This window comes from Brachyhypopomus gauderio, chromosome 1 (assembly GCF_052324685.1).
Source record: "Brachyhypopomus gauderio isolate BG-103 chromosome 1, BGAUD_0.2, whole genome shotgun sequence".
Classification (NCBI taxonomy): Eukaryota; Metazoa; Chordata; class Actinopteri; order Gymnotiformes; family Hypopomidae; genus Brachyhypopomus; species Brachyhypopomus gauderio.
In genome coordinates, this window is record NC_135211.1 from 33864922 (window position 1) to 33889779 (window position 24858).

Genomic DNA, 24858 nt, shown 5'->3' on the forward strand with positions numbered 1-24858 from the left:
ACCAACGCCTACCTCATTTTGTTGGGTGTTTTCACTTTCATGGTAGATAATCAGCTTTGCATGGCTTCTGCATGTGTTCTCTAACCCTGCTCTAGCCCACAGTATGGCTTTTGCTGTTAGTTACAATAAGTAACGTTATAGTATTTTGTTTGTGAAGTTTTCCTATAATTTCAGTGATTTATTTATGTAATAATAATTGTTCCTTTAATGGAACATCTTAAAATTTTTTAGTTGAGGATTTTCCTGAACATGCATAATTTTAACCCACTTGTTTTCCCTTATAACCTTTTTGACACACGAACTTCCATATTGTTTAAAAATATATACATATATCAGATTTATGCTAATCTTTAGCTTGGCTAAAGCATGCTCATGTAGCCAAAACCTACATATATTCCAAGTCTGAGCTTAGAGGTTGAAGAGGGAGGTGTAGGTCCGATGTGCCGGTGTAGAGTGGTGTGAAAAGACCAGGTCAAATTCTTCCGCAGTGTGCCAGAGAACGACCGCCTGTCCTCGGTGGCCGCAGAACTGCAGTTCCGATCGCTCAGCCGCCACTCCAGTCCCACGGAAGACAGAGATGGTAACTCCCTTTCACCTTTGCCCTCTGACCTCACTGGTTTCCTTTACTAATCCCTGGCAAAGAGTGCTTGTTTCCTCTGCGTTTAAGCACCTCAATCATGGCACATACCGTGTAATGTTTCTAAGAAAGGGGTTTAACGGCAGAATATAGGGAGTCCTCTCAAGCATTGCCAGACCGGGAATGCTTGTGTTGGTCTCCAGTTGGCAACACAATGCACCATCTTCTTTCTCCTAAAGACTTTTCTGTACTGTCCCCATGTAGAGCCGCTGTATCCGAGAACGGACCACGGGGCCACGGCGCGCCGGAGCTGGGAACTGCGGAACTTCATCAGCCAATCAAGAGGTCAGATTGTGTCTTATACATTGGCATGCCGAAACATTAATACATTAATATTATTACCGTATGCATATTTTTCACACAATCCTTTATAGAAGTGGCTCATAGCATTAAAACTCCAAATGTGTTTAGACACTTGCACTTTGATACACAGCTGCAGTAGCCTTTAAGAGTTGCCTTTGAGGGGGGAGGGGTCTTTTTTCCTCACACATTTCCTCATCAGTATTTGTGTTCTGCTTCCCCCTCCCCCTTTGGTATTTTTGTCCCCGCCCCACCCCAGACACGGCGGCCCGCCAGAGTCCATTGGAGGCGGTGCAGCGAGCTATCGGCGCCTTCGAGGAGCAGCGGTACGGCTCCCTGCGGCAGCGCAATGTCATCGGCCAGGTGTGCAGCACGCCCAAGTCCTACGACAATGTCATGCAAGTGGGCCTGCGCAAGGTCACCTTCAAATGGCAGCGCGGCAACAAGATAGGTGGGTGTGGCTTCGCACGGCCCTACACCTCACAGATTACATTATTTCTTCCTTTTTTTCTCCCCTGCCGATTCATTCTGTGCCAATTTGTGTCTGCGCAGGAGAGGGGCAGTATGGGAAAGTGTACACATGTATAAACGTGGATACGGGTGAACTCATGGCCATGAAGGAGGTAGGCCTCTGTAATGAAATGGCGCACGTTGTCCTTTTTTGTTTATTTCAAGGCACTTTACATAATGGAAAAAAATCTACATAATTAGTCTTAAATTTAAACTTCTTACTCGATCATCAAGATGACCAGAATATCTCTGTGTCCTACACAAAAGATCCGCTTCCAGCCTAATGACCACAAAACAATAAAGGAAACCGCAGATGAGCTGAAAATTTTTGAAGGGATTAAACACCCGAACCTGGTCCGCTACTTTGGCGTGGAGCTCCATCGGGTAAGGCTTTGGCACCCGTATCTGCTTTCTATGGTCCACTCACTCACTCATCTGCCTCACTCACTCACCTGCCTCATCATCTCTCCCAGGAGGAGATGTACATCTTCATGGAGTACTGTGATGAAGGCACTCTGGAGGAGGTGTCCCGCCTCGGTCTGCAGGAACACGTCATCCGGCTCTACTGCAAGCAGAGTACCACCGCCATCAACGTGCTCCACGAGCACGGCATCGTGCACCGTGACATAAAAGGTCTGACCCCAACCCCACGCCCCCCGAACTTTGACCTGAGCGTGACACGACAGTACCGTTGCCTCACATCCTTACGAAGTGATGTGCCGTGTTTTAATTGACTTTTTGTTAGAATTTCCTTGACTTAACGTCTTGTAAACAAAGGTGACACTCTCTGTCGTTCCAGGAGCCAACATTTTCTTGACATCATCAGGCCTGATAAAGCTGGGTGACTTTGGCTGCTCAGTGAAGCTTAAGAACAACACTCATACCATGCCGGGCGAGGTGAACAGCACACTGGGTACTGCAGGTGAGGCTGCAGTGACTGCACTGAACCACCAGAAGCCACTGTTGTTCATCTCCAATGTGGACACATTAAGGCATCGTGCCTACACAATTCCTAAGACAGCATGATTGATTTTTCTGGTGTTATCTGCACAACAGGTCAATATCCTGAACTCTTCAACTTCATAGTAATGTCATTGTTGTCACAAATTCTTCTAAAGAAAGACCATAGCCACCAATAACTTACTGGTTATTATTATTATTGGTTATAAAAATTCTCAACTTCTGCATATCTGTCTTCCAGCATATATGGCTCCTGAGGTCATCACAAGGGCAAAGGGTGAAGGTCATGGCCGTGCAGCTGATATCTGGAGTCTTGGCTGCGTTCTCATTGAGATGGTTACTGGAAAGGTAAAACGTTTTGCTTTGGTTCCCTGCTGTCATCCAGGGTCACTTTGCATGTATGTTAAGACTTTATAAACTGAATTCCGAGAAAATTAGGAAACGGCCATTTTATGAACCTGCAATGATCTCACATTGTGCAAAAGGGATTGTGAATGTTCACCAGATATTTGAGCTTCTCTATGCAGACACAAAAGAAAAACTTCAGACATTTTTTTTTTATTAATTATTACTAGCAGGCTGTTTGAAGTAGTGAACTTTGTCATGTCACATGATTGAAATGACACTGGCCAGGCAGAGGCTTGGAGGGAATCGTAATACCCAGCACAGCCATGTTTATCTGCTCCTGTCCTTGCACCCTGTGCAGAGACCATGGCACGAATACGAGCACAACTTCCAGATCATGTACAAGGTGGGCATGGGACACAAGCCACCCATCCCGGAGAAGCTCAGCACAGAGGGCAAAGACTTCTTGACCCACTGTCTGGAGAGTGATCCGAAACGCCGCTGGACTGCCAGCGCCCTGCTGGACCATCCTTTTGTGAAGGTCTCGCGCGCTCACACACACACTGCTCTGATATGCAAGACCGCTCACATGAACTGCAAAAAGCTCTGCCCATGATGTTTATTCTGGCCAAAACATGAGCACATACATTAAATATTGTAACCCTAAAAATTTTCCCTATTTAAAAATCAACGATTCTGAATGTTCAGATAGATGCATCATAATTCCTCGATGCCTCGTACACACTTATTTCATTTTTGATTCGTACCAGTTTTTCCATTTTAGCAACACACTTTTAGCCCTGGACTATACCTTTCATGCCCTCTCTAAGGTCATGTAAGCCACACCCTGCCCGCCACACCCGTTCCATCTCACGCTTTTGTTTCCCTCGTTGCAGGTCTGCACGGATGAAGAGTGATGCGGCAGCGGCCCCGCATTAACGTTTACAAAACCGCCGGCACCACTGTGTACGGCGTTCTCAAGGAACTGTGGTCTAACAAACGATCGTTAAGGTTATGGCGCAACCCTTGTGAGGCCAGCCCAGCAGAGGCTCGGGGTACCCTGGGGCGTGCGAGCAAGTCTTAAGTGTACAGTTACTGGATTAATTGGGAGGAGGGTTGGGTGGGCGGAGTTTGGGCGAGGGTGTGACTGCACCAGGAAGCATATTGTACATAATGTAAGAATAAGGTTAGGGGTTTATGTTTTGTACAAAGGTTATTGCGAAGCCACTTCTCTCTCTCGGTGGAGACAGATTTTGAGTAACAAGCAACGAGGAGTTTTAAATAAAGGAAAGAGGAAAAAAAAAACCCAAAAAAAAAAAAACAAAAAAGGCACTTTTTTGTAAAGTTGGACCCACTCAAAGCACAAAAGATGAGCGTGATGGTAAAGTTGGTCAGAGCAGAGTTGAATGAGGTCACTGCTGAGGGGGTCTTTAAGTTATTTGTAGTCACCCTCATACTATGTATGCAACACCATTAAGCAGAGAGTAAGTGAAGGGAATGTTTTTTTTCTTTGTCTTTTTTTATTGTATAGTGTGTTTGCCTTGCTGCAAAGCCTGTTGTTAAGTCATATTTAAGCCTATTATAAGTTGTGCTGTATTGGCCCACTCCTCCAGCTGGCCAATGGTGTGCCTTTAAGATCTGGGTGCAGGCATGTACCCAGCCAACGAGAGGAAGAGGGACGAATCCGATTTCCTCTCTGCTGCTGAACACACACACACACACACACACACGAATACACACCACACTCCCTTGTAGGCTTTGCATAGGTAGGTGATAAATTCTACTACCCCCCCCCCCCCCCCATTCCTGGAGAAACCATTCATCTCACCCGGTTTAGTTTTTTTTTTGTTGTTGTTGCAGTTTTGCTCTTTTTGGACAACGACATGCCAACACAATCACTTCAACAAACGTCTCATATGCCAACTGTATGTAGTAACCTCTAGTAATAGAGATCTGCTATAAAACTCAACATTTCTGGTCCTCTGTGGCACCTACAGTGTTTGCAATGTAAAGAAAAATAAAGAATAAACATCAGTTTTTAAACAGCAGCCTGCAGTCCCCTCTTTTGAAAGCTGAAGGACGTATGAAAACCGGACCGTCTGAAACGTGGCGTCTCCACCATGCACGACTGCGGCTTCTACCTGGTGGACCCGTGCATTGCTGTCCAATCTGCTCCTCTTCACACTGTGGGTTCCGCCACCTGTCTTTTTCTGCTCTGAGGATTCGGTCTGCTGTGAGCTTGATGTAATAAAGAAAAAAAAAACCTGCTCGTCCAGATTGGGTGTGCTGACGATGTGGATTGAGTGTCTATCGGTGGGGTTTTTGTTTGTTAATTTCTGTGGTTCTGGCTGGCCGATTGGATCCTTTTAGTCGTTGTTGTTAAGGGTGACCTCTTTGCCACCGTAGGTGGAGCCTCTGTCGATCTCTGTCTGGCCTATCATCCAGCGAACTCCAGCTGAAGCTGTAAAGGAGGACGAGGGCACGTTAGTCTCTTATTGTCCTCTTCACCAGGCCCCGCCCAAAAGCAGCGACGTAGTCTTAGTCATCCATAGTCTTAAAGGTCTTATGCAAATATGGAATGTAAAGGGGGGGGGGGCATTGCTGGTAGATATTCTTGCCCGATTACTGATTAGTTCAGTTAATGGGCAGTTCGTGTATGAATTGGGTTCCTTTCCATTCCATTCAAGCCAAATGCACTATGTCCCCATAAATCGAATATGTCCTACCCCGTCCTTCGAGTGAAAGCAAATGTTTTTAATGCAATTTCCAAAATAAAATTATTTCACAAGACCATGCCCTTAAATAATTAAACCATTAGCAGCATGTACTACCCCCCCCCCCCCATCAGTTAGTATATATGGATAATGTTCAAAGGCCCATTCCTTTTCATTCTTTTATTTAACCACCACCTGCCCCCATATCACATTTTCATGACACATATATAATTTCGGTTTTCACTTATAAAATGTATATACTGTATGTAAATGTATGTACCATGGCGGAAAGCGAATAGCATCGGTAACTAACCACCAAATGGAGAAAGAACATTATAGATTATAAACTTTTATAAACTATTCATTTAAAAAATACTTTAAATAAGTCAGGGCATACTAGAAGTAGCACTCGTGTAAAGTAAATGCAATGATGCAAAAACTCCCATTGGCTTTTACAGGGCGTAGAACTGTATCCAGATCTGGGTTTAAACAGTCTTGTTACACCCAAAGGCATAAAACCAGTTAATCCTGTTCTTTAGCAGGTTTGACCTCAATGTAGAAGTAATAGCACTCGCGCAGAATATTTCTCCTCTTTATAAGCTGTGTATTAGGAGTTTCTGAATCTTTTTCTGCCATTCTGTAGAAGCTGGTGGGAGGTCTCACTTCTTTTTGCCGTATCTCTTCAGAAACACGCAAGTCAACAAAACGGCAAAAGTATTTTACCCGCTAAGAGTACAGAGAAAAAAAAACTAATGGAATCCCCCATTAATGCAGCACGGGCTGTCCGCATGCACGAATTCATGCAGTGTCCTATTACGAGCAACATGCATTGCACTGCAGGCCAGAGAATGCAAGACGGTATACTTACTCCCAAAACACCTTCATCACCTTCCAAATTGTTTAAGTTTTTTTTGTTGTTTTTTTTTTAGTTTTGTTTGCTTTATTGTAACATTAAAAAGAAGCAAATTCAAAGTAAATGGCAGGAGGTGCATGAACAAATTATTGGTGCATTACCAGCACTTTATTACTATTATTAGTAGTAGTATTAATATTACAAATAACCAGAAACCTGATTTATATTTAACTCATGCCGTCATTTAGCACACACATTTTTGGAGTATTCGTCTTTTTTGTTCTAGTATGAATGCCCCAGCCTCACCCTATCACGTACCTGCGAGACAGAAGACAGCCGTGGTGGCCACCGTGACGGCTGAACCCGACCACAGAAGCTGCAGCAACACCATGCAGAGGGGGACGAGGAGCAGGCCGAGCCAGAAGATCCAGTTCAGCAGGGACCAGGGCCGGCGCGGCGGGCTCACCACGGGCCCCGGGAAACGACCTGTCCGTGCGTACTCATCCTGGAACCTGTCCTGGAGGGTCAGAGAGTCAACGTTGGTTGCCTTGTCGTTTTGCTGAGGGGGTGGTTGATTTTGGTGGCCTGCTAGTAGTTTGGTGGGGACTGCCTAATGCAACTGTGAAAAAGCATTCCTACGATTCCTAGGATTTACGATAGACGGCCTTTTATTGGAGTGCCTAATTTATTTGAAGTGCCTGTTTTTTGCCTTCAAGCACTGACCACGTATGAGGTTCTTTAATAGGCGTAAAACTGCAGGCAAGTGACAGTTTCAAGTGACAGAGGAGTGTCTGTCACCCAAGAATATTCAACCCACAACATTCCTGTGCCCAAAGAACCTGGACTGTTAAAAGTAAACTAATCTTGGGAACCAGTGTGAGCTATAAGGACTGTTACTCCAGATACCTAGTAGGAGGTGGAATGTATAAAACTTTTCTAAAGGAGGGAATGTTAGACTGCAGCTACTCCTGGATATCTGATGCAATAGGGTGGGTCGTCCGATATACAGTGCGTTCCTGTTCTGTAATACCTTTCCAAATAAGGGAAGGCGAGTGCTCGTCTCACCTTTTCCTGATAGAGTCTATGAAGCCAAGCAGAACATTCAGACTCATCCTCTGGGATTGTGTTCAGAGGAATCCGCCTAGATGAAAACAGGCGACGTCAGGATCACGCCACCTCTTCTCAAACAAAATCAACTTTTTTTTTTTTTTGCTTACCTCACATACAGATCGGCATGATACTTTTTTCCATTAAGCACCCCGAGTAAGGTTGGCGATTGGTTGTTTCTGAAATTAAGTGTAGAATCGTACACAGCAGTAACTACAGAGGAGACACAAACAATCAGGGAGAGCCAAGTCCTTGCACAGATTATGTAGAATGCATGACATCAAATCTCCGCTTTCAGGCCAGGGTGTCATCTTTTCTAACTAGACCAAGGTTGGTGGAGACCCAAATCCCAAGCGTGAGCTTGCGGGACAGTGCACCGAGGGTTGGGAGGGCGCTCACCCTTTCCCCGGAGGTTCTGGACCGTGACGCAGAAGCCTTTGGTCCGGGGCAGGAGGTGGTGCTTGAGTTTGGGCAATCCTTTCTTCTCAGCCACCTCCATGCTAATTTTGTGCTTCTTTGTGGTGAAGCGGGTGCCTTCACAGTGCATTAGGAACTGGGCAAACGGTTATTACTTGGGTTACATGCTCCAGGTGATGAACACAAACCAACAGCAGATACATTCAGAGTTTCGAAAAAGGTAAGCAATGCCAATCAGGGCATAAAAACTAACATCAGTCATGGGTTACTTAAGTTGCTATAATTAAATGAGACCTTTGAATAAAGAATTTGTGTAGAAGTGTTTACTGCCAGGAAACCTTTCACATACCCAGAAGTTCTCTGGGTAGTCGCGAAGGCGCTGAAGACCTTCTGCCACCATCCTGCGATCTTCCTCCCATTTTCTCTTGCAGAAGACTATCTCCAGGAAGTACCACATCCAACCAATGACCGGTACATAGGCAAGCTCTTTCTTGGCCAGAACTTTTGAACTCTGTAATATAAAGTTTTTCATGCAAACATATTACAGCTTGTACATTTGTGATGTGATTAAGATTAACAATCTTTATTGTGCAATGGCAATAAAGATCCATCTTAATGACTGCTTTTCATTTAAACCAACATTACACAACTAAAATGTTCTGCTGTATTCCTTTTTGTTGGGATTCCCTTATTTCCAGATCGTTCATGATCAGCAATTTTCATTTAAACTAATGCAAAAAAAAGAGGGTAAACAAAACATCTAAACTTCTTACCCCTAGAACGCCAAACCTTTCACAGAATGTCCAACCACAAAGGAAATCGATCTCATAGTTGTGGTTGAGGATAACAATCGCGTTTTCTTTGCCGTAGAATGGATAAGACTTTGGGTCCGTGTACAGTGTGCATTCAGTCCCTGACCACCATTCCAGCAGTGCCACCATCTCTGCTCAAGCACAGGGAGAGGAAGGTATGATTAGAATCCATTTACATTTTAAACTTAATTATGCAAATAGTGCTAGGGGACATCTATTGGCATGCATTTGTCCTACGCAACAGTGTCTCTAAGCAAATGCCGAATTATTTTAATTCAGTAAGCCTTTAAAGTTATCATGGTCGTGATGTCAAGTTTTTCACTAAGGTTTAGCAGAATTTTTTTTTTTTTAGCTTTTTTTGCTTTATTTTTAAAAAGTTATTACAGATCCCGTGAAACATTTACCATTCATATTGACTATGCACATTGCAGCATTATGGTTTACAGATACTGGATTATTGTACAGGTTTCTGGTTCTCCAGTGGCTCTAGATTTGCAATGATTTGTTTGCAAATTATTATTATTATTAATAAAGTGTATGTAGGTATCAAATATTGTAGGTTGGGATATATTTGGGATATATATTGGGATAGTCATTCTTGTATATGGACAAATGGGAACCATACGAGGAAATAAATAAACCCACTTCCTTTATCTATTGTGCTTTCATTTACAATGCAACAGACTCTGGCAACCAGCCAGACAGGAAATGAAAATACATGGTCATCCACGCCGGTGGCCTGCGAATTCTGCTCCTACATAGTAACTGCCATGAACATGGATTACACTAATCCCTCTGTAACACTTTGCCATTGGTTGAAAGGCATTTGGCATAACCCCACAAAGGGTTATTTCTTGGGCCTGCACTTCAACACCGCCAACATGCATGCAATACTTTCCTTCGGGCCGAGCACCAAAGGCGTTGGGGTCATACTCACGGCTGCTGATACAGTAGGCCAGCCTGCAGTTGACCCTGCGAGCCAACTGCTTGTTGATTGGCCACAGGGGCAGCGTGCACACCTGCAAGAGGTTGATCAACAGGCCACTGAGCAGGAACACGGAACAGATGATGAGGTGGCAGATCAACTGAGTCTTGAGGAAGCCCAGGAGTCCCATGTTTACAAGCGCGCTGCCTCGAGTTTCCTCTTCTGTCTCCGTAAATGCCTGCATGAAGGAGAGCGATGGTGGTTTAGTTCGGATGAGCTGAAGAGTACCTCTTCCCACCAGCCATGCAGAATGAGCACATGCTCACTATACAGTTTGTGTTGCCGTTCCTTTTAGCCCCTCGATTTTGGTCAACGTTTGACCACAGGACTGCAAATCTTGTGGTTTGTGGAGTACACGGTCCAGCAGTGATGATGACCAATCAGTTGTCTTCTATTAAGAAATCGCTCAGTGACAAAATTGGTAGAGTTTAACTGAGAAAATGTACAACAGAACAAAAATACTCTGCCATACCAGAATGTAAGTTATTGTGTCAAACATTTGAAGTGCTCCCAAAGCTGGTTAATTAATATTGGCCTAAAAACTGAGTGATTGTCAAGAAGACAACACTAATTTGTACCGTTTTATAACATATGCTCTGTGTGCATGTGTAATGTTCTCCCACAATGTCGAGATTGCACTTGCTTTGGAAACAAAACAAGTGTTGAGTGGTTATGTGGTTAGAAGGGTGTTACAGTTCTGCACTCCCGAGTTCCTCATGGCCGTATTGCTCTCGTATGCATTGAACCTTGTATGTGGTTGTTATTCCCTCAATATATATGGTCCAATAATGAAACACTATTGCTGGGCTGTAATTTCACTTTACTGCTAATTGTGATTGATTGTGGAAACTGTTACTGTGATAAGCAATCGAGTAATAAGTGGTCAAGGATCAAAGATTCCACTTTGCTGGCTGTCAAACTTCCCTTAGCAAAAAGAAGTTTATTGAAGTGTATTATGAATATACTTTTTTTTTTTTACTAGAAACGTTCCAATTAAGTCCGCAAAAGTATTAAATTGGTATACTTTCTAGTCCACTTAAAATATATGATCTGTATATATATACTTGCTATACTTATACTGAAGTATACTTAATAAAATGGACTTTAAGTATACTACCTTTTTGCTAAGGGTTTGCTGGCAAACAAACCTTAATGGTTATAATACACAAACTGGGCGGGCGTCCTACAGAAAATAGCAGTCATCCAAATATCCTTAATTCTTAAAAAAACACAATGGAACGAAAAGATTTTTCCCTTAACAAAACCCTGACTTACAATTCCAACTTTGTACACTACTCTGCTTTAATAGGTGATGGATCTACCAGTCACGTACAGAAGGGAGCGCAAAACTCTGTAGGCCTACTTTAGCTGAAACTGCCACCTAGATAAAAGCTAAGGAAACATTTTTTTTTTTTACCTTTCTAGCTATTTTACTTTTTGATAGAGTAAATCCACATAAATTGTCCTACTCCGGCACCTCTTTAACTACGTTTATGAATAAGTCACCAATAAATATGTTCAAATGAGCCAATTTCTGAAAGAAAATACAGTGCACAACATAAGTGATCATTCCCAAGTTGAGCTCGAGAATTACAAATTGTGGCACTGAAGATCAAAGTTCGCAAACGAAAAACCTGAACAAAGCACGCCATTGTACTGGCAGCTTTTAGAAAAACCCTGGAAACGCCCCAAATGGGAATAAACGCGGTGGAGCATCTAACAACTCCTTTGACTTTTTTTCATAGAAAGTGAAATTAAAAGATGTTGAGGACCGGTTAGGTTTAACTTACCCCTTCTTTCACACTACTGGCGGAAGAATTGATGAATCACTTCATGATCACCCGGAAAGGACTTCTGGACACGATCCGAGACAGAGATGCGAATCTCAGAAATTGCTGAAATTGCGTATTCAGGAGCGCTTCCGCCTACACCGTTGAGCATTTCAAGCCTTTACATTCGTTAGATGAAATTTCAGTCGGCGGCGCCCCGTAATGTCTCCCTCTCTACTACGTGTGCAGCGATTTGGAAAAAAAGAGTCAAAGAAACAGTGAGTAGAGAGCCGAGGCCACACCCAGACTGCACATGAGACGAGCTGGTGTTCACTTAAAGGGCCACGCACCTTTCTTCCGGAATATTCTACATCTCCTGTCCTCCTAGGTGGCTCCAGGTGGCACGCAGACAATTCCGACTTGGTCAGTGCCAGTAAATAAATAAACTGCAGCAGGTTATGCAATATTCATTCCAAATATAAATTCAGACAGTACTGTTTAGATCAACGACACCCTCTGCTGGTAAATACAAGAAAAATTGAGAAAAAAACGTGTTTATTTCTAGGATTTTATTGAATCAAATGTACCAATAAAAGCCATTGAAGCATGCAGACTGCTTTCTAACGCTGCTTAATTTTTTCGTTTAGCGTCTATGAGCTAGGAGCTAAAGTTCAGCTGGTACAGTTCATTCGATTCGTCAACTATGTATTGATTTATATTCAGGTCATGGTGTCCTGGCAGAGACAAGCCTGTTTTGGCTGCAGTACCCAGCAACTGGTACCATGCTAAGCATCGGTGATTAACTATTATGTTCAGAGCTTAGCCTCCATGAAAGACTGAATGATTTTTTCACGTTGAATAATAACCACGACATGGTAGACAGACCACTGATCTACCGGCCATGCCTGACAGACTCATCTGCATATGCCACTTAGAGATTTATAACAGCTTAGCTGCTGGGTGTCATGTATACTTGACTGATTACAACTTCACTGCGCTCTCTTGACTTTGTTTAAGAGGTTTCCTATGTGGACTCGAAATAGAAGTACTCATTGTTTTTCGATGATTAATGAGAATACTGCCTAATTATTACACGTGGTATTCGTTATTTAACTCATTATTATTTACTTTAATACTATGTAGTGTACTATGGAGCTAAATCTGTTGCAAAACTTGAGAGCGTGAAGGACCTGATTTGAGAACAAAATCTGTAGCCTACTTGTATTTTTAATTTGAGAACCTGTAAACTTCACTTGTATTTTTGATGTGAGAACTTGTAGAATAAAAATCTGAGCGTGAATGTAAAAAAATCACTGGCAGGAATATGGAGCTATTATAGTGTCACCAGAACCTGAACCTGAAATCATTATTACTTGAAAAAACAGTCTGTAAAATCCTCGCAGGTATGCAAAAATTCGAGTTAAAATTCAGGTTCAGGTCGAAATTCAGGTTCGGGTCGCAATTCAGGTTCGGGTCGCAATTCAGGTTCGGGTCGAAATTCAGGTTCGGGTCGTAATTCAGGTTCGGGTCGAAATTCAGGTTCAGGTCGTAATTCAGGTTCAGGTCGAAATTCAGGTTCGGGTCGAAATTCAGGTTCAGGTTGAAATGCGGTTCATCCGGGATACGTAGGATGAGCAAACAAACTCAGAGCTAATCGAACTGCATCTGGCCAATCACAAAACATATCAGAGGTCAATGGGAGGTGCGTCTTTCTGCCAGTTTTGTAAAAGGACCATTCGGAAGACCATGGCCGAAGATCGCACTGTCGGAGCTTTTCCAGCTGTAAGTAAACCTATTTATTACTTTATCCTCTTTTTCATTAGGACCACACCAGAGTTCATTGTTTATTGCTCGTTTGTAAATGGAAAATCAGATTTTGGATTTCTTTCTTAAGACGAGTATGGCGTGAAGCACATGTTGAGTATGGCGTGAAGCACATGTTGGCAGGCTAGTTTGCTGGGCGTACACTGTGCGATTTTTGGCCCATTTTCAGCCGATTTTTCACTCGTGCGACTATTTTTGCGATCGGGCCGAGTTTCGGCTCAATCGCGTGTCGTGCATCGTGTAGTTTACACAGGTAACCGAGGAGCGATTCACACCTCACGACCAACTCTCGATCAGAAATCGCAGCGTCGCAAGAACATCAAACATGTTTGAAATTCAAATCGCTCCTCGTGAGAGTATCGCACTGTTGAAGCAGTTCTACGAGCCGACTCTCCCTGCGATTTAGTCGTACAGTTTGAGCTGGAGCTGAGTACACGATTTAAAATATCCTACAGTGTACGCCCAGTTAGTATCCGCGTTAGGTTTCTTCAGTATCGAAGATGAACAGCATTTTGTTTTAACGTATGTAAGTACGTGACGGAAGCACTGAAGCTGCAGCTACGTTGTGCATTCCGCAAAGAAGCATTATATATTCTGGTGTAGGTGTATTGACATTAGTCACAAATCACAGTCGGTAAAAATGATTAAGCCGCTGTGCGTGTGTGTGCGCGCATAGAAAAAACAGCGTTTTTATTATCGGAGTTATTAGTAGACACCGCGCATACACACAGTCCTATTCTAACTTAAATCACAGCTATATTCTTCCGGCAAAATTGCTTGGAATATTTTAGTGAAGGTTACGGGAATGTGAGTTGGTGTTTGCAACGAAGCAACATTATTCAACATATATTTATTTTGCAATAAGAACAAAATACGTTCTGTTTTGCACGGGAGTCAATTTAGAGGCTGCATATTCAACCGCCTAACTCGGCGAAGTTGCCATTAACCTTCAGGGTCGGTAGTATAGATGTGTATATTGTAAGTTGCATATGAGACGTACTATACAACTAAACTTGCATGTATCGCATTAGTTAATATCAGTATTGTGCAAGCTTTCAGTGGGTATAGTGATTGGTGCTTCCAAACACTGAGTCATTACCAAGACAATGGATACTGAACGCATCGCGGCAGGTTTGTGGTTGAATGGCAAAAAACTCCAGTATGCCATTTCTTTCTGTTCAGTGAAGAACATTTGGTTGTCCATTTATCACATTTCAGTTTTACATTTTTTCTTGACAGGGTAGTCATGCTGAAGTATTACGTTCTGCAAGACATCTAGTATCTCTGCTTGCATCATGTGAGAGCCAAGGGACCACAGTCAGTGCTGTTACCCTCCAGGGAGGACAATAGCAGGTTCAGTGTTTAGGCTTTTATACCTTTATGAAGCTTGTTGTGGAATATTTTATCTACAAAATTAAGAGCTTTCTATGATTACCCTTTTACAGGCAACAGGGAGGTCAAAGACCAGGCGAGCAGGCTCCTAGACCTACAGTTCAGACAGAAATGACCAGGTTTAGATTAACTGATTGTTTAAGTAACAACTTAAAATTGTAGGGAGGAAAATTGTTTCTGTGGTTTTTATATTTTGTTTGTTTTTGTTTCCACAGGGCCTTTCCAGGCCTTTATTCCAAAGGGAAGGCTAAGCGACGTTTAATATGTGGACGTTTCCAGGAGGCAGTTCCACGTAAAAAGATACAAAAAATAAGCGTCACTTTCCATCTCTTGCCAAGCCTGTATGAAAAGACACCAATAGATTCAGAGCAGCTGGTGCATTTACAGGCTGGTTTAGGGCGAAGAACTGCTACTCTAGATGAAGATACCACACATGAGGAGGTAGGCACACACAATGAACATATGAAACCTATGCCCTCAGTTTGTAAGACTTGTATGGACTTACCCCAATTAACACAACAGGGAGAGATTATTTGGAGGGTATTATAACATTTCATTATAGCATTGGTCCCAAACAAAATATAATTTTTGCATCATTATATGTTTGTTTTTGTTTACTTTTTATAATGCAGTTAATGGAGCAACTCAATCTGCTGTATCCAAAGCTAAAGACAATAAAAGGAGGCTGGCTTCTTTACAAAGCACCAGGTACAGACTAAATTATTTGTTTGATGTAGACATTTCTTTATGTACACTTAAAGATAGTTCTTAAACACTTAAAAGAACCATTGAATAGATGATTCTCTTATTATGGAATAAGTTGTTAAGATTGATGGAGAATGTTTATGGAGAAATTTAATCTTTTTGAAGAATTCTATAAAGTTATTTTTTGTTACAAGTTTGACATTGTAAAAGAGACCTATTGAAAATGCATTCTATTGATCCACATAAAAAATACAATGAGTCTGAAGAACCCTCTAATTATGCTGTGTTCTAGTTAATGAACTAATGATGAACCATCTTTGAGTGTAAGTGTGACATGTTATTAACATAGAGCAAGAAAGGAGCGCATGAAACACAAATGGGGATTTTAATAAAATACAAGAAACGGACACATAGTGAGGACCAGCAGTAAAAGTATCAATCAGTGGATTATAAGGCTCAAATGCAAAGCATTGGAGGGGCACCTGTGGGGACTTAAATAGCGAAGTAAAATGAACTTGTTCATATTTTTACTTTAGGAGGATGGGGAAGACGAAAGCTGTCTCTTGTGCCCCCAGAAGATTGTGGATATACTGGCAAAATTCTGAGAGCAGCTTGTAAAGGGCCCATTTATATAGCTCCACTTCAAGAACAGCTGGACACTAATCCATTGCCCCCTACATCAGAAACATTCAGCAACATGACAAAAGCTCTGTGTCAGAAGTGCAAAACGTTATATCCACTCCAAGTCCTGGCTGATCATATCAAGTCATGTGAAATCACAGCTGTGGAAGACTCTGTGGAAGAATCTGACCATCTAGACAGTGATGGTAATGAGCCAAAAGGGACCAAATGTAAGTAATTTTGTGTAAAGTAAAAGTACATTTGCAATGCTGATATAATATGATATATAATTATATTGCTAAAAATAAATGCTAGAAATGAATCTTAGTTATGATGTGAATTCTGTGCTTCCATTTTCTCAGCACCTGTTGATCACACCTGTCCAATATGCCTAAAAACATTCCCTTACGAAACCATTGAAATACACGCAAGTTCATGTGGAGAAAGGTATTCATGGATTTATCAAATGCTAACATCTCACTTTTGTCATTTTCCTTTTTTACATTATTTAAAATGTATAAATTAGAGGGATAGGAATGGTCCAAAATTGGCCCGAATTAAGAATTTCTACACTGACATTCTATTAAAACCATTTTCTTCTCCTGTAAAGTTGTCTCATTGAACATATGAGGTTTTGTTTTGACCATTGTAGTGCTGACAGCCATTCAGAAGTTGCGGATGAGGTATTGCCAGGCTGTAGTGCCAAGATTGTGGATGGTTGGTGCTGTATTCTATTACAAAATACAAGTAGTCTTACATTTAGAACCCTTGTGTATGTCATGCTTGCCTTTATTGGCCATTTGAGTTTCTCATGGGTTTTCCCGTTTCCCAATCCATAGAGTGGCAGTCAATCCCAGACCCTATCAAAGCCATGTCTCTGTATCGAGAGACACAACTTCGTAACCATGCTACACAGGCACCTTTGAGTCTGTACATGGACATGAGAAGCACCCCAGCAGAACGAGATGGGGCTCTGATCTCTTTCTACAAGAAGACACGTGTGGAATGGGCTCGACCTTTGTACTGCAAATTGGAAGGTACAGACTTTACAATAGAAATGAGTAGTTAACAATGGCATGTTTTATTAAAAAATCTGGCTATTTTCACAGGTGATTGTGCTGTTGGGGAAGGTGTTACACGGTTCTTTTTTTCAACCTGCATTGATAGACTGAAGTCTGGATTTTCTGTAAACCTGTGTAATTCATCCACATTTTGTAGTAATGAATAAGAAACAGTGGTATATTATACTGCTTTCACAAAAATCACAATGCATAATTATACTGAAATTATTTCTGCATTTCAGCAAACATTGGGGTCACCAGACTTTTCGAGGGAGAAGTAGATCATTTGGTGCCGTCAGCCTCCCCCTTTCTTGTTGACAGTGATCTGTTTGTTGTGGCTGGGAGAATTTTGGGACATTCCTTTATACATGGAGGGCCATGTCTGTCTGGTTTGAGCCCAGCTTTTGTGCATGTTCTTCTGGGAGGAAATCCTGAAACAGCAACTGTGCAGCTAAATGACTGTCCAGACTTGGATATCCGTGAAACAGTGAAGCTTGTAGGTTAATCCTTTTATGATGCAGTTTTTATTTTATTGTATACCTGTTAAAATGTCTTTAACAGTTATTGTCAATCAACATATCATATTATCTAACCTTTTTGTATCTTTAAAGCTTGAGAAGTCTGAACTTTCAAATGAAGAAAAGAACACAGTGCAAGATTTGGCGTATGCTTGATCTCCCTGGTGTAACTAATGATAACAGGAGGTGGCTTTTTGAAAAGATGCTCATCCATGCTGTACGGTTTTCACTCCTTATTGTGGATCAAGATAATAGATTTGTGGAATTATTGCTTGAGTCATATAAAATTGACATTTTATATAAAATGCTTTGTGTAATTTTAACAGGTAATTGGACGAATCATGCGGCAAATCAAACAAATGAGACGTGGCCTCAAGGAAACCCCGATGTGGTCAGTTTTGTCCCAACGTCCAGACACGGTGCCTCTGCTTTTCCCAAGAGAATCATTACAGTGCGTCCCAGAGGTTGGTAGAAAGCTTTCCTTTTTGTAAATAAAATAAGCATATTTGCTGATGTTTTTCATGTCCTTATTCAAATATACATTACTTCCTATAGATTAATGCATCTTAAAATCTACATTTATTTGCTTAGTTTTACATGCAAATTGTTTTGTGAAGTATCAAAGTATGATTGGTCAACTTCTAGCTAAGAATGTCTCAGCTTTGTTTTATGCCTTGTATGTGTAGTTAGTTCTGCAGACAGTTTGCTGGCCTGAACAAGAGGAGGATGATTCTGATTCAGAATATCCACTTGCCACCAAGTGCCGCATCTCTGGATTCCTTCGACACTTCATTCAAACTGGTAATGTGGAAAAATGTCCACTTGTTTGTCTTTCTTTTAGGATTTGTCAGTCTTAAAGGATTTTATCTTTAGCGACTTACAAACCTGCTTCATTCACAGCATCACCTACTGAGATCAAAAGTCTGCTGAAGTTCTGGACAGGGTGGGAGGTTCTACCTAGAGAGCTCACCTTTGAAATTGTTAAAGGTAGCCTTCCAACAGCATCTACCTGCTTCGAGGTGCTCAAGATCCCTGGCCATTATGAAGATTTTGAGGCTTTTAGGAGTGATTTGCTGTCATGCATTGGTACCCATCACACTGGGTTTGGGCTCATTTAAATTCGGATCTTTTTTTTCTGTTGTTCCATATATTAGTGACTGCTGTTCAGTTGGCACTAGCCAGAATTTAAACCAAAAGTGCTGAATACATTTACTCAAGAGTTTGTTACAAGTTCTTAATATTTTCCCCCATGTTGGCAAATTCTTCAGGTTGCAGTTTTGGCTCCTTCTAGCTCAAGACTTTTTGCTGAAAGGGCAAAATGCCTTTGCAAGTTTGGTTAATTTTCTCTAGCAAATAAATACAGATGGCAATTCTCAAAATCTGCAATTGTCAATGGACTTCAAGTTCAGGTTTTAAGGTAGTAACACGATTCCATTTAAGGTAGCAATAGTTTTATAATAAACCTGAATTAAAATCTGATCTAAATGCATGCAACGATAGACTGTTGAGCCTGGGGAGTGTAAATTTATATATTACAATGTTTGGTTTATTCATAGGCGAGTCCATAACCTGATAGTATATAGAACAGTATGGTGTTTTTTATTTTTTTGTATACACACATATGACCCACATTGTTTATAGTGGAATGGGCATTAAAACATTCTTTAATTTGTGTTTGAGTGAAGCATTTTTCTTCTCAAAGCCAGTCCTTGAGTAAATATAGCTTAAATAAATCTGCATATCATGTGGTTATCTAGCCTAGGGTTTGGAAACACTGGGTTAATACCTACAACACACAAACCGTTATGTAACCACTGTTACGACCCCACGATGTCATGGGACTATGTTTGGGGTGTGGGGCAGTAGCATGCCGGTTGCGGACAAGATGAAATGAACGAACGCGGAAACCAGTCGGATGCGTTAAAAGAACTCTTTACTGCATAGTGGTAATCACCACAACAACCATAAAGGCAGTAAAGCTTGTGTCGCCTCCCAGCGTGGCCGAAAGAATCCACTCGTGATGAGATCCACCTGTTGAAAATTAACCAAAAAAAAAAAAACCTCCCAAAATCCACAGTACACGTAACAACCACACATCAGCCAAGTCATCCTCTATCCAAGTTCTAGACTAAGACCATTTGAGTCCAAGTTCTCTTGGGTGTCGTCGTCTCCGGTAAGTTGTTGATGTCCATAGAATTTAGTGGAGAAGCCACAATCCAGCGATGCATTCTTAGAAGTCCGTTCCTCCCCAATGTTTGTATGCAACTGAAAAAGAAAACGAGAGAAAGCAGTAGCAGCATGTACATATACACAATGTATAGCAAACCATAATGAGCAGAACCAGAGGCAGCTGTTTTATTATACACCTTTTCAAATAATTCAAAATGCCTTTATAAATATTCTTGTCATGACAAAAACAATAGCTTATATGGACTAATACACCGCTTTTTAATATACAGACCTTATTGATTATCCAACAAATAAGAAGCATGATGCAAACAATTCAGATAGATATCACGCCCATAACTATCTGATGATGCAGTTGGTTGTACAGCTAATCTAAGCAGCTCAAGGCTCCTGGGGTTAAGTGGACATTCCAAGCCTGGCAGGATGACACCTTGGTGTTCTTCCACATCCAATCCAGAATCTTCCCAGTCAATGGCATCAATATGAATTCCCTAAATGTACATAGCCCAGTAATAAGTGTCAATTGCACACATTAATAACCACAAAGATAATTAAAAATGTTTTAATTACATCACCTCTGACATTCCTGGTTCTCCGACTGGATTCTGCATGAGGCCGAGGTGCCACAGCTGATTTGGTGTCATATTTTGTTCAGTCCGGACTGGGTGATCATCCCAGCCGCGTGCAAATCTGGACAGATCATCTTTCAGCCGTGGCAGAAACGAGTAGTGAACACAGTAGAGGTGCAAGCTGTCAGCAATGTCAAGAAGCCCATCCTCTTCCAAGGTGTGAAGAACATCGTAGTACACCTGGGTGACTGCTAACCACACATCTCGCCACAGGCGTTCTATTCTGCAAAAATAAAAAAACCTAACAAAATCAACCAATTACAAGCGCATCTTCGAACATGTATAATTATGCTGAATAGAAGAGTAATGCTGCTTGATTTTCTTTCTTGCATTAAATTACTTTATACTGTTTTGGGACCGGATGTGAAACAGTTGTGAATGAAGTATGGTGACCCCATGTCATGTTAAATCAGTTCATACCTCTGATTGTGGACACTCTTTCCAGAAATAAAGCTTCCACACCCAGTTCCTCGTACTGTGAACATTGCCTGAGCAATATCCACATTCTCCACACCTTGATCTGCTCTCACTCTGGAATAGGTGCATGGTGTGATAACTTTTACAACCAAACCATTCTTCATATTAAATAGTTCTGGGCTAAAATAACATTATTGAAAAGGACAGTAAGGCTTTACTCACTTCTTAGGCCATCCAAACCTCCTCACACCATCTAAGAAGAATGCATAAGCTGTTGAAGCCTTGTTGTTTGAAGCAGCATTGAGATACATGATCTGTAAAAACAAAAGTCAGTACTGTGATATTGCTACAATATACATGCTCAAAAATAGTGTTGAGGCACTCTCTAAGACAAAGTTTATTACTTTTTAAGCCAAACATTTAATCCATCATTTACAACAGAACATTTTCAGGTTCACTGACAATACCATATATTAGTGGTAATCAAGTGAAAAGTGAAAAGGGGAAATACATGATTTTTTTAATTTCTATGAAATGTAATCAAATATACTTTTTTCATAAAGGTTCATATATATACATTTGGTATATACTTCAAACATGACATTTTATGGAAACAAGAATTTAGATGTCAAAGTTAGACCCTACCTTCCTTGAGAAGCCATCAATACCACCAAACACCACAATATTGTACCTGTGAAAATAAAGAGAATGGCTACTAAGCCTAGAGAATAAGTGATGGCTGAAGAATTAATTGGTTTTATCAAAATCTGTCTTTTAAGGTAATAAAAACAAGATAAATAATGCAGAGCTCATAACCTGGCAATGAGGTACACTGTATATAGTATTCAGTCCTCAAAGAATTGGACATGCTGAACTTCTTAGCGAGAAAAATAAATGCCTGGAGCTTAAAAGGTGTATTGCATAATTTCTTTTTCTGCTTTACATAAATAAATCATAAAAGTGATCTGAAATATCCCATTCAAGAGACACAGTCAGAATTGTTTACCCAATTTGTGATAAAAACCTTAAGTGGTTTGAAGACTCTAAAAGCTACATCACAGAATTCAAAAATGGTCACAAATATTTATTAATGATTGTTTTGAAAAACTTGTTTGAAAATTGACCTAAAATATTTTTGTTCAAGGTTAAAAGCTAAATGCAGGGTGTTAAGTTTTCCTTTGTCAACATTACATACTGTATAAGAACTTGGAAGACATGTCTACTTCACTGGCGGTTTGGTAAATATTTGTGATCAAAGTGACTCCTGGTTCTATTCACCACCACTAGGAATAGCCTAAATCATAGTCAATTTTTCAAAAATGAACCCAAACTGGAATGACTCTTTACATCTAAATTAAAATGGGATATTAAACATCAAATCATTAAGCCCTGCATCAAGTATATACGAGTAAATTTCAATAACAAAATAATGACATTTAAACAAAAAAGGTGGGAAAATGGGTGGGCAAACAAATGTGAAAAAAGAATGAATAATAAGAACACTGTAAGCACAGACCTGCGAGTATATCAGTTCCCTGCATGCAACAGGCTACCTACCTGATGAGCTTGTGATTGGTGTCAATGTGTTGCATACACAATGGTCCAGGAACAGAGTACTTGCGGCGGATAACACAACCCATACTTGACAATCTAAGCAAAATGCCAGCAGTGTCAACACGATGCATTGAGGCCCTCACTCTTGCCCACTGCACGCGGTGGCCCTCAGACTGAAGACACCCCTTGACTGTCCGATAGCCTGCATGTGGAAGCCTTGACTTGATGTTTCTGACCATCATGTCTAGATCTTCATCAGAAAGAGTAGAGTACATATTTGACACAGACATATTGAACTCGCGCATTCTACGATGTACTGTGCTTTTTGAAACTCTGAGAATTCTGGCAACACATGATGCCGATAGTCCAATCTCAAAAAGGTCTTTCAAGTGCTCAGATGTAATTTGAAGTCTTGAACGCCCATGGGGTCCCATCTCCCAAAAAACAGAAGAGGGTGACTCTGGTGATGCGAGCAGAGCACAAAGATCCGAGTGAAACCTATCCAGTGCCTCCTTCACGACATCTGGTAGGAAGCCTACACTGGCTGCACTTATTAAGATTCTTTCTTGACTGATGACATACAGCATATAGTCAAAATCAGGAGCATTACTTGAAAGAGCATGTTCAAGCCTTGTCTGGAGTCTTGAGATGCAATCTTGTCTAAAAGCTTCCTGCAATGTCAAACATGACACTAAATAAAATATGAAACACTGGCACTCATCATAGTTACTGAGCTACACATAACCAATGAAAAACCTTTCATAACGTGTATATTTTTTAACAATTAAAGTAATAAAAACAATAGGTTTCCCACATTACGTGTGTGAACCCTAATAATTTCGACCATCACTTTTAGGATGTTAACAGAAGATTCTTTTCATGTATTCACATTAAGTTAGTACCAGTCTGAAAACACACTTTCCCTTTACATACAGCATTTTACACTGACAGTTCATAAAATATTTAACCAGTTATGAGGAGCTTGTTATCTTGACCAGGTCGGCTTAAGCATAATCTCACTGTACATTTGTTAGAATACTGCACCCTCCACAACTTCGCCGAGTTAGGCGGTTGAATATGCAGCCTCTAAATTGACTCCCGTGCAAAACAGAACGTATTTTGTTCTTATTGCAAAATAAATATATGTTGAATAATGTTGCTTCGTTGCAAACACCAACTCACATTCCCGTAACCTTCACTAAAATATTCCAAGCAATTTTGCCGGAAGAATATAGCTGTGATTTAAGTTAGAATAGGACTATGTGTATGCGCGGTGTCTACTAATAACTCCGATAATAAAAACGCTGTTTTTTCTATGCGCGCACACACACGCACAGCGGCTTAATCATTTTTACCGACTGTGATTTGTGACTAATGTCAATACACCTACACCAGAATATATAATGCTTCTTTGCGGAATGCACAACGTAGCTGCAGCTTCAGTGCTTCCGTCACGTACTTACATACGTTAAAACAAAATGCTGTTCATCTTCGATACTGAAGAAACCTAACGCGGATACTAACTGGGCGTACACTGTAGGATATTTTAAATCGTGTACTCAGCTCCAGCTCAAACTGTACGACTAAATCGCAGGGAGAGTCGGCTCGTAGAACTGCTTCAACAGTGCGATACTCTCACGAGGAGCGATTTGAATTTCAAACATGTTTGATGTTCTTGCGACGCTGCGATTTCTGATCGAGAGTTGGTCGTGAGGTGTGAATCGCTCCTCGGTTACCTGTGTAAACTACACGATGCACGACACGCGATTGAGCCGAAACTCGGCCCGATCGCAAAAATAGTCGCACGAGTGAAAAATCGGCTGAAAATGGGCCAAAAATCGCACAGTGTACGCCCAGCAAACTAGCCTGCCAACATGTGCTTCACGCCATACTCAACATGTGCTTCACGCCATACTCGTCTTAAGAAAGAAATCCAAAATCTGATTTTCCATTTACAAACGAGCAATAAACAATGAACTCTGGTGTGGTCCTAATGAAAAAGAGGATAAAGTAATAAATAGGTTTACTTACAGCTGGAAAAGCTCCGACAGTGCGATCTTCGGCCATGGTCTTCCGAATGGTCCTTTTACAAAACTGGCAGAAAGACGCACCTCCCATTGACCTCTGATATGTTTTGTGATTGGCCAGATGCAGTTCGATTAGCTCTGAGTTTGTTTGCTCATCCTACGTATCCCGGATGAACCGCATTTCAACCTGAACCTGAATTTCGACCCGAACCTGAATTTCGACCTGAACCTGAATTACCACCTGAACCTGAATTTCGACCCGAACCTGAATTACGACCCGAACCTGAATTTCGACCCGAACCTGAATTGCGACCCGAACCTGAATTGCGACCCGAACCTGAATTTCGACCTGAACCTGAATTTTAACTCGAATTTTTGCATACCTGCGAGGATTTTACAGACTGTTTTTTCAAGTAATAATGATTTCAGGTTCAGGTTCTGGTGACACTATAATAGCTCCATACAGGAAATGTACACGAATTCAGCACAATTTCAGATCCGCCTGCGTAAACTT

General features: G+C 41.2%; 4 protein-coding genes across 12 annotated transcripts in view; 2 read left to right on the forward strand and 2 right to left on the reverse strand.

Moving 5' to 3' along the window:
- map3k4 (mitogen-activated protein kinase kinase kinase 4) overlaps positions 1-4097 on the forward strand; it is a 32420-nt gene extending 28323 nt beyond the window's left edge. For all 3 annotated transcript variants that reach the window (XM_077010906.1, XM_077010913.1, XM_077010916.1), the window contains 10 exons: positions 489-580; positions 842-922; positions 1197-1388; positions 1490-1560; positions 1715-1831; positions 1921-2080; positions 2247-2369; positions 2649-2755; positions 3114-3293; positions 3649-4097. In XM_077010906.1, the coding sequence (XP_076867021.1) occupies positions 489-580; positions 842-922; positions 1197-1388; positions 1490-1560; positions 1715-1831; positions 1921-2080; positions 2247-2369; positions 2649-2755; positions 3114-3293; positions 3649-3669 (1144 nt within the window). In that variant the 3' untranslated portion in view covers positions 3670-4097. The remainder of the gene's footprint in view (positions 1-488; positions 581-841; positions 923-1196; positions 1389-1489; positions 1561-1714; positions 1832-1920; positions 2081-2246; positions 2370-2648; positions 2756-3113; positions 3294-3648) is intronic.
- Positions 4098-4102: 5 nt separating this feature from the next.
- On the reverse strand, positions 4103-11724 carry agpat4 (1-acylglycerol-3-phosphate O-acyltransferase 4 (lysophosphatidic acid acyltransferase, delta)). The gene is made up of 9 exons (XM_077010946.1): positions 11431-11724; positions 9593-9818; positions 8617-8786; positions 8193-8354; positions 7826-7979; positions 7537-7639; positions 7385-7460; positions 6638-6836; positions 4103-5213 (listed from the first exon to the last, which is right to left on the reverse strand). Exons 2-9 carry the CDS (start codon positions 9768-9770, stop codon positions 5119-5121), a joined length of 1137 nt encoding a protein of 378 aa, XP_076867061.1. The 5' UTR covers positions 9771-9818; positions 11431-11724; the 3' UTR covers positions 4103-5118.
- Positions 11725-12884: 1160 nt separating this feature from the next.
- LOC143518447 (uncharacterized) lies at positions 12885-19122 on the forward strand. 3 transcript variants are annotated; one of them, XM_077010917.1, is made up of 15 exons: positions 12885-13191; positions 14473-14586; positions 14679-14744; positions 14841-15066; positions 15258-15333; positions 15867-16181; positions 16314-16398; positions 16604-16668; positions 16791-16988; positions 17061-17147; positions 17255-17508; positions 17624-17747; positions 17857-17994; positions 18217-18331; positions 18431-19122. In XM_077010917.1, exons 3-12 carry the CDS (start codon positions 14737-14739, stop codon positions 17684-17686), a joined length of 1377 nt encoding a protein of 458 aa, XP_076867032.1. In that variant the 5' UTR covers positions 12885-13191; positions 14473-14586; positions 14679-14736; the 3' UTR covers positions 17687-17747; positions 17857-17994; positions 18217-18331; positions 18431-19122. The 3 variants fall into 3 exon arrangements, with proteins under 3 accessions (XP_076867032.1, XP_076867047.1, XP_076867038.1); XM_077010932.1 differs by lacking the exons at positions 14473-14586; positions 14679-14744 and having other exon boundaries at positions 12886-13191; XM_077010923.1 differs by lacking the exons at positions 12885-13191; positions 14473-14586 and having other exon boundaries at positions 14620-14744.
- Positions 19123-19734: 612 nt separating this feature from the next.
- On the reverse strand, positions 19735-24452 carry LOC143527165 (uncharacterized). 5 transcript variants are annotated; one of them, XM_077022195.1, is made up of 8 exons: positions 24349-24452; positions 22321-22988; positions 21409-21454; positions 20986-21077; positions 20767-20877; positions 20293-20587; positions 19992-20208; positions 19735-19795 (listed from the first exon to the last, which is right to left on the reverse strand). In XM_077022195.1, the coding sequence occupies exons 1-7, from the start codon at positions 24433-24435 to the stop codon at positions 19993-19995; spliced, it is 1515 nt and encodes a 504-aa protein (XP_076878310.1). In that variant the 5' UTR covers positions 24436-24452; the 3' UTR covers positions 19735-19795; position 19992. The 5 variants fall into 5 exon arrangements, with proteins under 5 accessions (XP_076878310.1, XP_076878326.1, XP_076878317.1 ...); XM_077022211.1 differs by lacking the exon at positions 19735-19795 and having other exon boundaries at positions 19949-20208; positions 22321-22567; positions 22928-22988; positions 24349-24450; XM_077022202.1 differs by lacking the exon at positions 19735-19795 and having other exon boundaries at positions 19949-20208; positions 20293-20569.
- Between the last annotated feature and the right edge of the window lie 406 nt (positions 24453-24858).

What these genes read in the sequence shown, in the direction of transcription:
- LOC143527165 (XM_077022195.1), bottom strand. Translation starts at nt 24,435, where the DNA reads ATGGGAGGTGCGTCTTTCTGCCAGTTTTGTAAAAGGACCATTCGGAAG. An exon ending in CTGTCGGAGCTTTTCCAGCT is followed by an intron (nt 22,989 to 24,348) that starts GTAAGTAAACCT and finishes TTGACATTGCAG; the next exon opens with GAAGCTTTTAGACAAGATTG. An exon ending in GAGAACCAGGAATGTCAGAG is followed by an intron (nt 20,209 to 20,292) that starts GTGATGTAATTA and finishes ATGTACATTTAG; the next exon opens with GGAATTCATATTGATGCCAT.
- agpat4 (XM_077010946.1), bottom strand. Translation starts at nt 9,770, where the DNA reads ATGGGACTCCTGGGCTTCCTCAAGACTCAGTTGATCTGCCACCTCATC. An exon ending in CATGCCGATCTGTATGTGAG is followed by an intron (nt 7,461 to 7,536) that starts GTAAGCAAAAAA and finishes GTTTTCATCTAG; the next exon opens with GCGGATTCCTCTGAACACAA. An exon ending in GGCTGTCTTCTGTCTCGCAG is followed by an intron (nt 5,214 to 6,637) that starts GTACGTGATAGG and finishes CCTCCTTTACAG; the next exon opens with CTTCAGCTGGAGTTCGCTGG.
- LOC143518447 (XM_077010917.1), top strand. An exon ending in TGAGCCAAAAGGGACCAAAT is followed by an intron (nt 16,182 to 16,313) that starts GTAAGTAATTTT and finishes CCATTTTCTCAG; the next exon opens with CACCTGTTGATCACACCTGT. An exon ending in TCCGTGAAACAGTGAAGCTT is followed by an intron (nt 17,509 to 17,623) that starts GTAGGTTAATCC and finishes GTATCTTTAAAG; the next exon opens with CTTGAGAAGTCTGAACTTTC.